Genomic DNA, 15,001 nt, shown 5'->3' on the forward strand with positions numbered 1-15,001 from the left:
ATTAGTGATAAAAATTAAAATTATATTTTCTTTCAAATTACTAATATCATGATATACAATTGACCTAGATTTAAAAAATTAACAACAAAACCTTTAAATTTTAATAAACAAACACCTATTAGTTAGTAATTAGTAAAAAAAATTAAAATATTAATTCATGTTTGAGATAGTAATATCATAATATACAATTGATCAAGATTTAAAAAATTAATAACAACCTTTAAATTTTAATAAACAAACACCTATAAATTAGTAATTAGTGATAATTCAATTTCGGAAATAGGAGGTTTGCGATTCGTTAGGATAATAACAAACATACTAAAAATTTTGACATTTTAGTTTTAAAGAACAAAAGTTATCGTCTTTTAAAATTCTGACTAGAAAGAATAAAAACAATAATAATAAATACACTGACAATAACAATATGTTTCGAAATCTAAGATTTCGAACCATAATAAGGGTTCAATAAGAAATTAAAATAAAAAAATAATTAAATAAAAAAATTGTTTTACAGTTAAATTAAAAAAAAATGATTCAAAACATATTTAAGTTTTAAAAACTATTTTTTTGTTATCTTAAAGTTAACTGAATTTTTAACATTCAGTTAAATACATAATTTAGCATTTTTTAAAAACTAAAAAAGTTAAAAATTAAATAGATATTTATTTTTAAATTTAAGAAATTTAAATGATTGTTTGATGTGTTCTATAGTGTATCAAGTTTAAGAGCTTTAAAGTATTTGATTTAGTATGGGAATCTAAATAAATACATCCCAAAAAATAAATATTTATGTAGTAATAACAATATATCAAAGTTGGTTAACTAATAATAATTTTTGTAAATTTTTAAGAAAACTTGAAATATTTAACTGTATTTAAATTTTTTGATTAAGACAAAAAAATAATAACTTATTAAGAACAAAAATTTGTTACATACATTGTGATTCAATTTATATTTAAAAATGTAAAATATTAATTAACATGAAATATTATATAATCGAGGATAAAGCAATTTACATCTAAAACCATCCGAGCGTGATAAATAAAAACAGAAATCGGGGAGTTCCCCGAAGCGTCTTGAAGAAAATTGTAATTTCTTTTTTCTTTTTGATTCGGTTTTTCTCGCTTTCACGTAAATAGTTGGAAGGTTAACAAAAGAAGTTCATCAAGTTCAACCTAAAAATGACGAAGTTAAATTCATAGTTTTAACATGTTATTAATATTAACTGTTTACAAAAGTATTTCTTCGTGCCAAAGTGTCTTGTTATATCTCTAATATTGTTATATCTCTACTGACGATTACAAAACTTCATTTCTGCGTTTATCAAGTTTAAATAAATTTTATTTGTTGATTACTTTTAGGTTTTAGTCTCGTTTGCTTTAACTTTTAAAATGTGTTTGGCTTAAACAATCATAGAAAAATTTTATTTTTAAAGTACTTCAAAATAGTTGGATGTCGTTACTTTAACTTGAGATTATATTTATGTTAAAACACTCAAAAGAACATCTAGATAAAAAAAAATTCAAAAAATATTGAACAGAACAAAAATTACACCATTTTTATATTACGTATACAGTTTATATTCATATATCGCGAGTAATTTAAGTTTTCAAATTACGTTATGTAATATTTTATTAAATATATTTTTTGTTTTACAGGCAGTATTGATCATTACAACACATAACAACATCGGTTGTTCAACTTTATAAAATCATTTTAGTTTAATAAAATTGATCATAATATTTTTTTATTATCGAAAGTCTCTTGCAAACATATGTATAGTCATAGTCACGACCTGTAATATAAAAAAAATTTATGTTATGAATACGCAAAGAAAAAAGTGCTCAAATTTTTGTTCTTTTGACTTTTTGAAAACTTTCTTTATCTTGAATCTTAGTAACGTCATTACAATTCTAATTAACTATAAAATTTTAAGTTTTGCGACAAAAAAATGTTTTTGGTCGAGCCAATGATCATACAACGCTTGTATGATCATTGGTTGAGCTAAGTATACAGTTTTGTTAGGTCAAAAGGTCACGCGAACGATTATATGTACGTGAAATAAATAAATGCTCTTATTTTTGTTTTTTTAATTGTTTTCGAAAATTTCTTGGGTTTAATTAAGTCACGTGATATTTTTGGCCAAAAATATTGCATACAAATTAAAAAAAAAAAAATTTAAATCGAAAAATAATTGTTCTGTTAGAACCGTAGGTCTTATTATAATGTTTACATAATATTTTTCCAAAATATTAATGTTCATAAAAGTTATGACACTTTTATTAAAAATTGACAAAATCTCAAAACTTAAAATGTTATATTTAATTAGACGCGCATTGGCCTAACTAACATTCAAGATTAAACATTTCGCGAATATTTTCAGTAAAACAAAAGTTTGAAGTGATTTTTATTTTGGGTTTAATTAGGTCACGTGATATTTTTGGCCAATGATATTGCATACAAATTTTTTGAAAAAAAATAAAAAATTTTAAATCGAAAAATAATTGCTGTGTTAGAACCGCACAGGTCCGATTACCGTGTTTACATAATATTTTTCAAAAATATTAATATTCATAAAAGTTATGAAACTTTTATTAAAAATTTATGAAATCTCAAAACCTAAAATTTTGTATTTTATTAGACGCACATTGGCTTAACTAACATTCAAGATAAAACATTTCGCAAAAATTTTCAGTAAAACAAAAGTTTGAGGTAATTTTTATTTTGGGTTTAATTAGGTCACGTGATATTTTTGGCCAATTGTATACAAATTTTTAGAAAAAAAATTAAAAATTTTAAATCGAAAAATAATTGTTGTGTTAGAACCGCACAGGTCCAATTACCGTGTTTACAAAATATTTTTCAAAAATATTAATATTTATAAAAGTTATGAAACTTTTATTAAAAATTTATGAAATCTCAAAACCTAAAATTCTGTATTTTATTAGACGCGCATTGGCCTAACTAACATTCAAGATAAAACATTTCGCGAAAATTTTCAGTAAAACAAAAGTTTGAGGTAATTTTTATTTTGGGTTTAATTAGGTCACGTGATATTTTTGGCCAATGATATTGCATACAAATTTTTTGAAAAAAAATAAAAAATTTTAAATCGAAAATAATTGTTGTGTTAGAACCGCAAAGGTCCAGTTATCATGTTTACAAAATATTTTTCAAAAATATTAATATTCATAAAAGTTATGAAACTTTTATTAAAAATTTATGAAATCTCAAAACCTAAAATTTTGTATTTTATTAGACGCGAATTGGCCTAACTAACATTCAAGATAAAACATTTCGCGAAAATTTTCAGTAAAACAAAAGTTTGAGGTAATTTTTATTTTGGTTTTCATTAGGTCACGTGATATTTTTGGCCAATAATATTGCATACAAATTTTTTTTAAAAAAATAAAAAATTTTAAATCGAAAAATAATTGTTGTGTTACAACCGCACAGGTCCAATTACCGTGTTTACAAAATAATTTTCAAAAATATTAATATTCATAAAAGTTATGAAACTTTTATTAAAAATTTATGAAATCTCAAAACCTAAAATTTTGTATTTTATTAGACGCGCATTGGCCTAACTAACATTCAAGATTAAACATTTCGCGAATATTTTCAGTAAAACAAAAGTTTGAAGTGATTTTTATTTTGGGTTTAATTAGGTCACGTGATATTTTTGGCCAATGATATTGCATACAAATTTTTTGAAAAAAAATTAAAAATTTTAAATCGTAAAATAATTGTTGTGTTAGAACCGCACAGGTCCAATTACCGTGTTTACAAAATATTTTTCGAAAAAATTACTATTCATAAAAATTATGAAACTTTTATTAAAAATTTATTAAATCTCAAAACCTAAAATTTTGTATTTTATTAGACGCGCATTGGCCTAACTAACATTCAAGATAAAACATTTCGCGAAAATTTTCAGTAAAACAAAAGTTTGAGACAATTTTTATTTTGGTTTTCATTAGGTCACGTGATATTTTTGGCCAATGATATTGCATACAAATTTTTTGAAAAAAAATAAAAAATTTTAAATCGAAAAATAATTGTTGTGTTAGAACCGCACAGGTCCGATTACCGTGTTTACATAATATTTTTCAAAAATATTAATATTCATAAAAGTTATGAAACTTTTATTAAAAATTTATGAAATCTTAAAACCTAAAATTTTGTATTTTATTAGACGCACATTGGCTTAACTAACATTCAAGATAAAACATTTCGCAAAAATTTTCAGTAAAACAAAAGTTTGAGGTAATTTTTATTTTGGGTTTAATTAGGTCACGTGATATTTTTGGCCAATGATATTGCATACAAATTTTTTGAAAAAAAATTAAAAATTTTAAATCGTAAAATAATTGTTGTGTTAGAACCGCACAGGTCCAATTACCGTGTTTACAAAATATTTTTCGAAAAAATTACTATTCATAAAAATTATGAAACTTTTATTAAAAATTTATTAAATCTCAAAACCTAAAATTTTGTATTTTATTAGACGCGCATTGGCCTAACTAACATTCAAGAAAAAACATTTCGCGAAAATTTTCAGTAAAACAAAAGTTTGAGACAATTTTTATTTTGGTTTTCATTAGGTCACGTGATATTTTTGGCCAATGATATTGCATACAAATTTTTTAAAAAAAAATAAAAAATTTTAAATCGAAAAATAATTGTTGTGTTAGAACCGCACAGGTCCGATTACCGTGTTTACAAAATATTTTTCAAAAATATTAATATTCATAAAAGTTATGAAACTTTTATTAAAAATTTATGAAATCTCAAAACCTAAAATTTTGTATTTTATTAGACGCACATTGGCTTAACTAACATTCAAAATAAAACATTTCGCAAAAATTTTCAGTAAAACAAAAGTTTGAGGTAATTTTTATTTTGGGTTTATTAGGTCACGTGATATTTTTGGCCAATGATATTGTATACAAATTTTTAGAAAAAAAATTAAAAATTTTAAATCGAAAAATAATTGTTGTGTTAGAACCGCACAGGTCCAATTACCGTGTTTACAAAATATTTTTCGAAAATATTAATATTTATAAAAGTTATGAAACTTTTATTAAAAATTTATGAAATCTCTAAACCTAAAATTCTGTATTTTATTAGACGCGCATTGGCCTAACTAACATTCAAAATAAAACATTTTGCGAAAATTTTCAGTAAAACAAAAGTTTGAGGTAATTTTTATTTTGGGTTTAATTAGGTCACGTGATATTTTTGGCCAATGATATTGCATACAAATTTTTTGAAAAAAAATAAAAAATTTTAAATCGAAAATAATTGTTGTGTTAGAGCCGCACAGGTCCAATTACCGTGTTTACAAAATATTTTTCGAAAATATAAATATTCATAAAAGTTATGAACATTTTATTAAAAATTTATGAAATCTCAAAACCTAAAATTTTGTATTTTATTAGACGCGCATTGGCCAAACTAACATTCAAGATAAAACATTTCGCGAAAATTTTCAGTAAAACAAAAGTTTGAGGTAATTTTTATTTTGGGTTTAATTAGGTCACGTGATATTTTTGGCCAATGATATTGCATACAAATTTTAAAAAAAAATAAAAAATTTTAAATCGAAAAATAATTGTTGTGTTAGAACCGCACAGGTCCAATTACCGTGTTTACAAAATATTTTTTGAAAATATTAATTTTCATAAAAGTTATGAAACTTTTATTAAAAATTTATGAAATCTCAAAATCTGAAATTTTATATTTAATTAGGCGCGCATTGGCCTAACTAACATTCAAGATAAAACATTTTGCAAAAATTTTGAGTAGAGCAAAAGTTTGAGATAATTTTTATTTTGGGTTTAATTAGGTCACGTGATATTTTTGGCCAATGATATTGCATACAAATTAAAAAATAAAAAATTTTAAATCGAAAAATAATTGTTGTGTTAGAACCGCACAGGTCCAATTACCGTGTTTACATAATATTTTTCGAAAATATTAATATTCATAAAAGTTATGATACTTTAATTAAAAATTTATGAAATCTCAAAACCTAAAATTTTGTATTTTATTAGACGCGCATTGGCCTAACTAACATTCAAGATAAAACATTTCGCGAAAATTTTCAGTAAAACAAAAGTTTGGGGTAATTTTTATTTTGGGTTTAATTAGGTCACGTGATATTTTTGGCCTATGATATTGCATACAATTTTTTTGAAAAAAAATAAAAAATTTTAAATCGAAAAATAATTGTTGTGTTAGAACCGCACAGGTCCAATTACCGTGTTTACAAAATATTTTTTGAAAATATTAATATTCATAAAAGTTATGAAACTTTCATTAAAAATTTATGAAATCTCAAAATCTGAAATTTTATATTTAATTAGGCGCGCATTGGCCTAACTAACATTCAAGATAAAACATTTTGCAAAAATTTTGAGTAGAACAAAAGTTTGAGATAATTTTTATTTTGGGTTTAATTAGGTCACGTGATATTTTTGGCCAATGATATTGCATACAAATTTAAAAAAAAAAAATAAAAAAATTTAAATCGAAAAATAATTGTTGTGTTAGAACCGCACAGATCCAATTACCGTGTTTACATAATATTTTTCGAAAATATTAATATTCATAAAAGTTATGATACTTTAATTAAAAATTTATGAAATCTCAAAACCTAAAATTTTGTATTTTATTAGACGCGTATTGGCCTAACTAACATTCAAGATAAAACATTTCGCGAAAATTTTCAGTAAAACAAAAGTTTGAGGTAATTTTTATTTTGGTTTTCATTAGGTCACGTGATATTTTTGGCCAATGATATTGCATACAAATTTTTTGAAAAAAAATAAAAAATTTTAAATCGAAAAATAATTGTTCTGTTAGAACCGCACAGGTCCAATTACCGTGTTTACAAAATATTTTTCAAAAATATTAATATTCATAAAAGTTATGAAACTTTTATTAAAAATATATAAAATTTCAAAACCTAAAATTTTGTATTTTATTAGACGCACATTGGCCTAACTAACATTCAAAATAAAACATTTCGCAAAAATTTTCAGTAAAACAAAAGTTTGAGGTAATTTTTATTTTGGGTTTAATTAGGTCACGTGATATTTTTGGCCAATGATATTGCATACAAATTTTTTGAAAAAAAATTAAACATTCTAAATCGAAAAATAATTGTTGTGTTAGAACCGCACAGGTCCAATTACCGTGTTTACAAAATATTTTTCGAAAATATTAATATTCATAAAAGTTATGAAACTTTTATTAAAAATTTATGAAATCTCAAAACCTAAAATTTTGTATTTTATTAGACGCGCATTGGCCTAACTAACATTCAAAATAAAACATTTCGCGAAAATTTTCAGTAAAACAAAAGTTTGGGGTAATTTTTATTTTGGGTAATTAGGCCACGTGATATTTTTGGCCAATGATATTGCATACAAATTTAAAAAAAAAATAAAAAATTTTAAATCAAAAAATAATTGTTGTGTTAGAACCGCACAGGTCCAATTACAATGTTTACAAAATATTTTTCGAAAATATTAATATTCATAAAAGTTATGAAACTTTTATTAAAAATTTATGAAATCTCAAAACCTAAAATTTTGTATTTTATTACACGCGCATTGGCCTAACTAACATTCAAGATCAATCATTTCGCGAAAATTTTCAGTAAAACAAAAGTTTAAGGTAATTTTTGTTTTGGTTTTCATTAGGTCACGTGATATTTTTGGCCAATGATATTGCATACAAATTTTTTGAAAAAAAATTAAAAATTTTAAATCGAAAAATAATTGTTCTGTTAGAACCGCACAGGTCCAATTACCGTGTTTACAAAATATTTTTCAAAAATATTAATATTCATAAAAGTTATGAAACTTTTATTAAAAATATATAAAATTTCAAAACCTAAAATTTTGTATTTTATTAGACGCACATTGGCCTAACTAACATTCAAAATAAAACATTTCGCAAAAATTTTCAGTAAAACAAAAGTTTGAGGTAATTTTTATTTTGGGTTTAATTAGGTCACGTGATATTTTTGGCCAATGATATTGCATACAAATTTTTTGAAAAAAAATTAAACATTCTAAATCGAAAAATAATTGTTGTGTTAGAACCGCACAGGTCCAATTACCGTGTTTACAAAATATTTTTCGAAAATATTAATATTCATAAAAGTTATGAAACTTTTATTAAAAATTTATGAAATCTCAAAACCTAAAATTTTGTATTTTATTAGACGCGCATTGGCCTAACTAACATTCAAAATAAAACATTTCGCGAAAATTTTCAGTAAAACAAAAGTTTGGGGTAATTTTTATTTTGGGTAATTAGGCCACGTGATATTTTTGGCCAATGATATTGCATACAAATTTAAAAAAAAAATAAAAAATTTTAAATCAAAAAATAATTGTTGTGTTAGAACCGCACAGGTCCAATTACAATGTTTACAAAATATTTTTCGAAAATATTAATATTCATAAAAGTTATGAAACTTTTATTAAAAATTTATGAAATCTCAAAACCTAAAATTTTGTATTTTATTACACGCGCATTGGCCTAACTAACATTCAAGATCAATCATTTCGCGAAAATTTTCAGTAAAACAAAAGTTTAAGGTAATTTTTGTTTTGGTTTTCATTAGGTCACGTGATATTTTTGGCCAATGATATTGCATACAAATTTTTTGAAAAAAAATTAAAAATTTTAAATCGAAAAATAATTGTTGTGTTAGAACAGCACAGGTCCAATTACCGTGTTTACAAAATATTTTTCAAAAATATTAATATTCATAAAAGTTATGAAACTTTAATTAAAAATTTATGAAATCTCAAAACCTAAAATTTTGTATTTTATTAGACGCACATTGGCCTAACTAACATTCAAGATAAAACACTTCGCGAAAATTTTCAGTAAAACAAAAGTTTGAGGTAATTTTTATTTTGGGTTTAATTAGGTCACGTGATATTTTTGGCCAATGATATTGCACACAAATTAAAAAAAAAAAAAAAAAATTTTAAATCGAAAAATAATTGTTGTGTTAGAACCGCACAGGTCCAATTACCGTGTTTACAAAATATTTTTCGAAAATATAAATATTCATAAAAGTTATGAAACTTTTATTAAAAATTTATGAAATCTCAAAACCTAAAATTTTGTATTTTATTAGACGCGCATTGGCCAAACTAACATTCAAGATAAAACATTTCGCGAAAATTTTCAGTAAAACAAAAGTTTGAGGTAATTTTTATTTTGGGTTTAATTAGGTCACGTGATATTTTTGGCCAATGATATTGCATACAAATTTTTGGAAAAAAAATAAAAAATTTTAAATCGAAAAATAATTGTTGTGTTAGAACCGCACAGGTCCAATTACCGTGTTTACAAAATATTTTTTGAAAATATTAATATTCATAAAAGTTATGAAACTTTTATTAAAAATTTATGAAATCTCAAAATCTAAAATTTTGTATTTTATTAGACGCGCATTGGCCTAACTAACATTCAAAATAAAACATTTCGCGAAAATTTTCAGTAAAACAAAAGTTTGAGGTAATTTTTATTTTGGGTAATTAGGCCACGTGATATTTTTGGCCAATGATATTGCATACAAACTTTAAAAAAAAATAAAAAATTTTAAATCAAAAAATAATTGTTGTGTTAGAACCGCACAGGTCCAATTACAATGTTTACAAAATATTTTTCGAAAATATAAATATTCATAAAAGTTATGAAACTTTTATTAAAAATTTATGAAATCTCAAAACCTAAAATTTTGTATTTTATTAGACGCACATTGGCCTAACTAACATTCAAGATAAAACATTTCGCGAAAATTTTCAGTAAAACAAAAGTTTGAGGTAATTTTTATTTTGGGTTTAATTAGGTCACGTGATATTTTTGGCCAATGATATTGCACACAAATTTAAAAAAAAAAAAAAAATTTTAAATCGAAAAATAATTGTTGTGTTAGAACCGCACAGGTCCAATTACCGTGTTTACAAAATATTTTTTGAAAATATTAATATTCATAAAAGTTATGAAACTTTTATTAAAAATTTATGAAATCTCAAAATCTAAAATTTTGTATTTTATTAGACGCGCATTGGCCTAACTAACATTCAAAATAAAACATTTCGCGAAAATTTTCAGTAAAACAAAAATTTGAGGTAATTTTAATTTTGGGTAATTAGGCCACGTGATATTTTTGGCCAATGATATTGCATACAAATTTTAAAAAAAAAATAAAAATTTTTAAATCAAAAAATAATTTTGTGTTAGAACCGCACAGGTCCAATTACAATGTTTACAAAATATTTTTCGAAAATATTAATATTCATAAAAGTTATGAAACTTTTATTAAAAATTTATGAAATCTCAAAACCTAAAATTTTGTATTTTATTACACGCGCATTGGCCTAACTAACATTCAAGATAAAACATTTTGCGAAAATTTTCAGTAAAACAAAAGTTTAAGGTAATTTTTGTTTTGGTTTTCATTAGGTCACGTGATATTTTTGGCCAATGATATTGCACACAAATTTAAAAAAAAAAAAAAAAATTTTAAATCAAAAAATAATTGTTGTGTTAGAACCACACAGGTCCAATTACCGTGTTTACAAAATATTTTTTGAAAATATTAATATTCATAAAAGTTATGAAACTTTAATTAAAAATTTATGAAATCTCAAAATCTAAAATTTTGTATTTTATTAGACGCGCATTGGCCTAACTAACATTCAAAATAAAACATTTCGCGAAAATTTTCAGTAAAACAAAAATTTGAGGTAATTTTAATTTTGGGTAATTAGGCCACGTGATATTTTTGGCCAATGATATTGCATACAAATTTAAAAAAAAAAATAAAAATTTTTAAATCAAAAAATAATTTTGTGTTAGAACCGCACAGGTCCAATTACAATGTTTACAAAATATTTTTCGAAAATATTAATATTCATAAAAGTTATGAAACTTTTATTAAAAATTTATGAAATCTCAAAACCTAAAATTTTGTATTTTATTACACGCGCATTGGCCTAACTAACATTCAAGATAAAACATTTCGCGAAAATTTTCAGTAAAACAAAAGTTTAAGGTAATTTTTGTTTTGGTTTTCATTAGGTCACGTGATATTTTTGGCCAATGATATTGCATACAAATTTTTTGAAAAAAAATAAAAAATTTTAAATCAAAAAATAATTGTTGTGTTAGAACCACACAGGTCCAATTACCGTGTTTACAAAATATTTTTCAAAAATATTAATATTCATAAAAGTTATGAAACTTTAATTAAAAATTTATGAAATCTCAAAACCTAAAATTTTGTATTTTATTAGACGCACATTGGCCTAACTAACATTCAAGATAAAACATAACATTCAAGATAAAACATAAAAAAAATTTTTTTTTAAAACTTTTTTACTAGTGTGCTAGGTCACGTGATCATAGGACCGGCCCTATGTACGCAAAATACAAAAAATTGATAAGTTGACTATTTTGAGGAGTCTAAGTTGGGAACCAAACCTCGGAACTCAGTACTGAGAGTTGTGGGCCTTTCGCACTGAGCTAACTGCCACGACCTTTCAATGTTGCAAAATTGTATACATAGCTTAAGTAAGCACTTGTAATAATATAAAAACTAGATTTATTTTATAAATAAAATATGGTTCGAAAATATTTGATTATTTTTAACATAAATTTTTATAAATAAAAAAAGATATGCATAAACATTAACTAAGAACATTACAAACCTTTGATTTTTAATAAACAAATAAGCATTTATATATATAAAAACTAATATTTAACTAAGTTTTAAGTTGGTGATATTAGGATATAAATTATAGTAAATTTTAAATTCTTAAAATTGATTTTTATTAAATAAACATGCATTTACATATAATAAATAAACGAAAATTATTTTTCTAATATGTTTTTTAATTACTTATATTATAAAATACATCATACCAATTTTTAATGCTTAATGTCGAACTTTAATTTTTAATGAACAAACCAACATTTAAATATAAAAAACAAACAAGAATTATTTTTTAATTTATTTTCGAATTATAAATATTATAAGATAAAACCGACCAAAATTTAAAAACCTAATAACAATCTTTAAATTTAAACAAACAAACACCTATTAATTAGTAATTAGTGACAAAAATTAAATTTGTTTTTGAGTTACTAATATCATGATATACAATTGACAAAAATTTAAAAAATTAATAACAACCTTTAAATTTTAACAAACAATCACCTATTATTAAGTAATTAGTGATAAAAATTAAAATTTTAATTTATTTTTGAGTTAGTAATATCATAATATACAATTGACAAAGATTTAAAAAATTAATAACAACCTTTAAATTTTAATAAATAAACACTTATTAATTAGTAATTAGTGATAATTAAATGTTGTAAATAGGAGAATGAAAACATAATCTGATAATAAACAACATGCTAAAATTTCAGATTTTTAAATTCTAAGGAACTAAGATATCTTCTTTTAAAATTGGGACTAGAAAGAATAAAAATAATAATAAGTATAATGACAATAACAATATGTTTCGAAATCTAAGATTTCGAACCATAATACAACGCGGAAATACGTTGACCGTTTGTTTGTATTCAGGTCAATTTTTTTAGAAATTAAACTACATAACCCAAAGGAGGGTTAGGGTAAGCTGGGGGTTTATAAAAAAGTTCTTATTGTCTGTATTTGGTTTTCGATCAAATGACAGATCCTTAAATTAACAGCCAACGGAATTTCCGCGTGTTATAATTTAAGATTCCGACTCTCAGTTTTACGCTTTTTCTCATTTTCCATCCCCTTATTTCGGGTGACTCAATGGGAACGCGGAATTTCAGGGAATGGAAATTGAAGGAACGGAAAATGAAGGAACCGGAAAATGAAGGAACGGAAAATGAAGGAACCGGAAAATAAAGAAACGGAAAATGAAGGAACCGGGAAATTAAGGAACGGAAAATGAAGGAATCGGAAAATAAAGGAACGGAAATTGAAAAAAAGAGAGGCAGAATTATAAAAAAATAAAACGCGGAAATTCCGTTGACTGTTTATTTGTATTTAAGTCAATATTATTTAAGAAATAAACGGGAATTTTACAGAAGAGGGTTAGAGTATGCTGGGGTCATAAAAATTAACTCATTATCGTCTATCAGTTCTCAAATAAATGACAGCAATCCTAAATAAACAGTCGACGGTATTTCCGCGTTTTAGTATTTAAGATTTCGCCCTCTCCTTTTTTGCTTTCCTTCATTTTCCGTTCCTTCATTTTCCGGTTCCTTCATTTTCAGTTCCTTCATTTTCCGGTTCCTTTATTTTCCGTTCCTTCATTTTCCGGTTCCTTCATTTTCCGTTCTTTCATTTTCCGTTCCTTCAATTTCCATTCCCTCATTTTCAGTCGACCCGACTCAATTTGATAATCAGTCGATCCACTAGACCCGACACTGTCGGACTGTGTTTGCATAAAATTGATTAAGTTATTCGTTTAGATGAGCTAACTACTCTTTGTAAATTTGTGACGTCAGAGGTTCGCTATATTTTGGTATAATTTCGTCACACAATAACAACAATGTACAATTTTATACAACATATTTTTAAATGAAAGTGAAGATAAAAAACTTATTATATAAAGTTGTTGTTTTACCTCAAAAAACATCTAAAATGTTGTTTTACTATCACAAAAAAATGTAAAAAAGAAATTTTTCTTCCAAAAATTAAATAAAAAAACATTTTTTTTAAATACTAACAACAGGCAGATAAAAAATAATTTTTTTCAAAACAATAAAAAACTTGTTCTAATAAATTTCTTCACTCCACTTTTAAATATATCAGAATTTTCTTGGACAAAACATTATACATTAGGGTTTGAGGAAAAACTCTTATGGAAATCCTGTCGGTTTAGTGATGTGAGGCCAGCATTGTCAGGCCCAGATACTTTGCTTTTCTCTATGTAAGTATTTAATGAGTTATTCTTGTACATGCCACATAACCCTAAATGCGTAGAAAATTTTTGTGTACGTGGTTTGAATGAAGTAGTAACAGTGTGTATTGATGGGGCCCTGGACCCATATATCATATTTGATGTTCTATATATAGGGTGGGGGTCATGCTGCCTGTAAAAACATCAAATATTCAGGTAAGTTATGGTACACTTGGCAGCTGAATTTATCAAAACAATAAAATGTAAAGCAAGATATTTTCAACTTGCAGTTGGAGTTTTAACTTAAAAAAATTCATTAACATTTAGTGTTAATTTAATTACTTGTCTTAACATAAAAACATTTAGGAACCAAATATACGAATCTGCCAGGTAAAATTATGTGGTATGTAGTACAAAAACACATCTTTTATTTTTTGTTACTTTGTTAATATTGGTTTACTTACTTGTAGCCTTTTTGCCATTCTGGATGTTCAAATCGACCTGGTAAATTGATATCTGTTTTATAAGTATCCGATGTCCGCTCTTCACTTGCAACCACAGGTTCAGTATTGCTCATTTTAAGGTTTTTTTAATAATCTCTATCTTTGACCCTAGAAAACAAAACATACTATCATATACCAAAACTACTAGTTTACTTTAATATTCCATCTCCTGTCCAAATGCTTCATTCAATTTTACTAATCTGCTAGTTATGTCTTTTATAGATTAAATAAAAATCTTCTCATTGTTTAATTTACCAGAATCTGTTCTTGCTAAACCTAACCTCTTTGTTTAACTAAAAAATTTAAAAAAAACTAAGAAAATATGCTACAAACTTTAACACTTTCTGACTTTTATTTGTATTAACATATCAAGTTAATATTTTTAATAAAAAACGCCAAGCTGTCCATTTTATTTATTAACAGATTAAATTATAACAAATTAACGTGCAAAAAGTAAAAAAAAATCATGTTTTTAACCAAAACTACAAATATATTTATTTTTTTTGGACTACCTTTCTGCCTTTTTATTATTGTTACGAAACACGGACAGTGGAC

At 24.3% G+C, this 15,001-nt stretch overlaps 1 protein-coding gene across 1 annotated transcript; it reads right to left on the minus strand.

Annotated features, from left to right (window-relative positions):
* Window positions 1–12,470: 12,470 nt before the first annotated feature.
* On the minus strand, window positions 12,471–14,548 carry LOC145752805 (piercer of microtubule wall 1 protein-like). Its single transcript, XM_082569146.1, has 2 exons — window positions 14,408–14,548; window positions 12,471–14,136 (listed from the first exon to the last, which is right to left on the minus strand). Exons 1-2 carry the CDS (start codon window positions 14,518–14,520, stop codon window positions 13,875–13,877), a joined length of 375 nt encoding a protein of 124 aa, XP_082425272.1. The 5' UTR covers window positions 14,521–14,548; the 3' UTR covers window positions 12,471–13,874.
* Window positions 14,549–15,001: the final 453 nt, after the last annotated feature.

The sequence above is a fragment of the Corella eumyota genome, chromosome 5, assembly GCF_963082875.1.
Source record: "Corella eumyota chromosome 5, kaCorEumy4.1, whole genome shotgun sequence".
Taxonomy (NCBI): Eukaryota; Metazoa; Chordata; class Ascidiacea; order Phlebobranchia; family Corellidae; genus Corella; species Corella eumyota.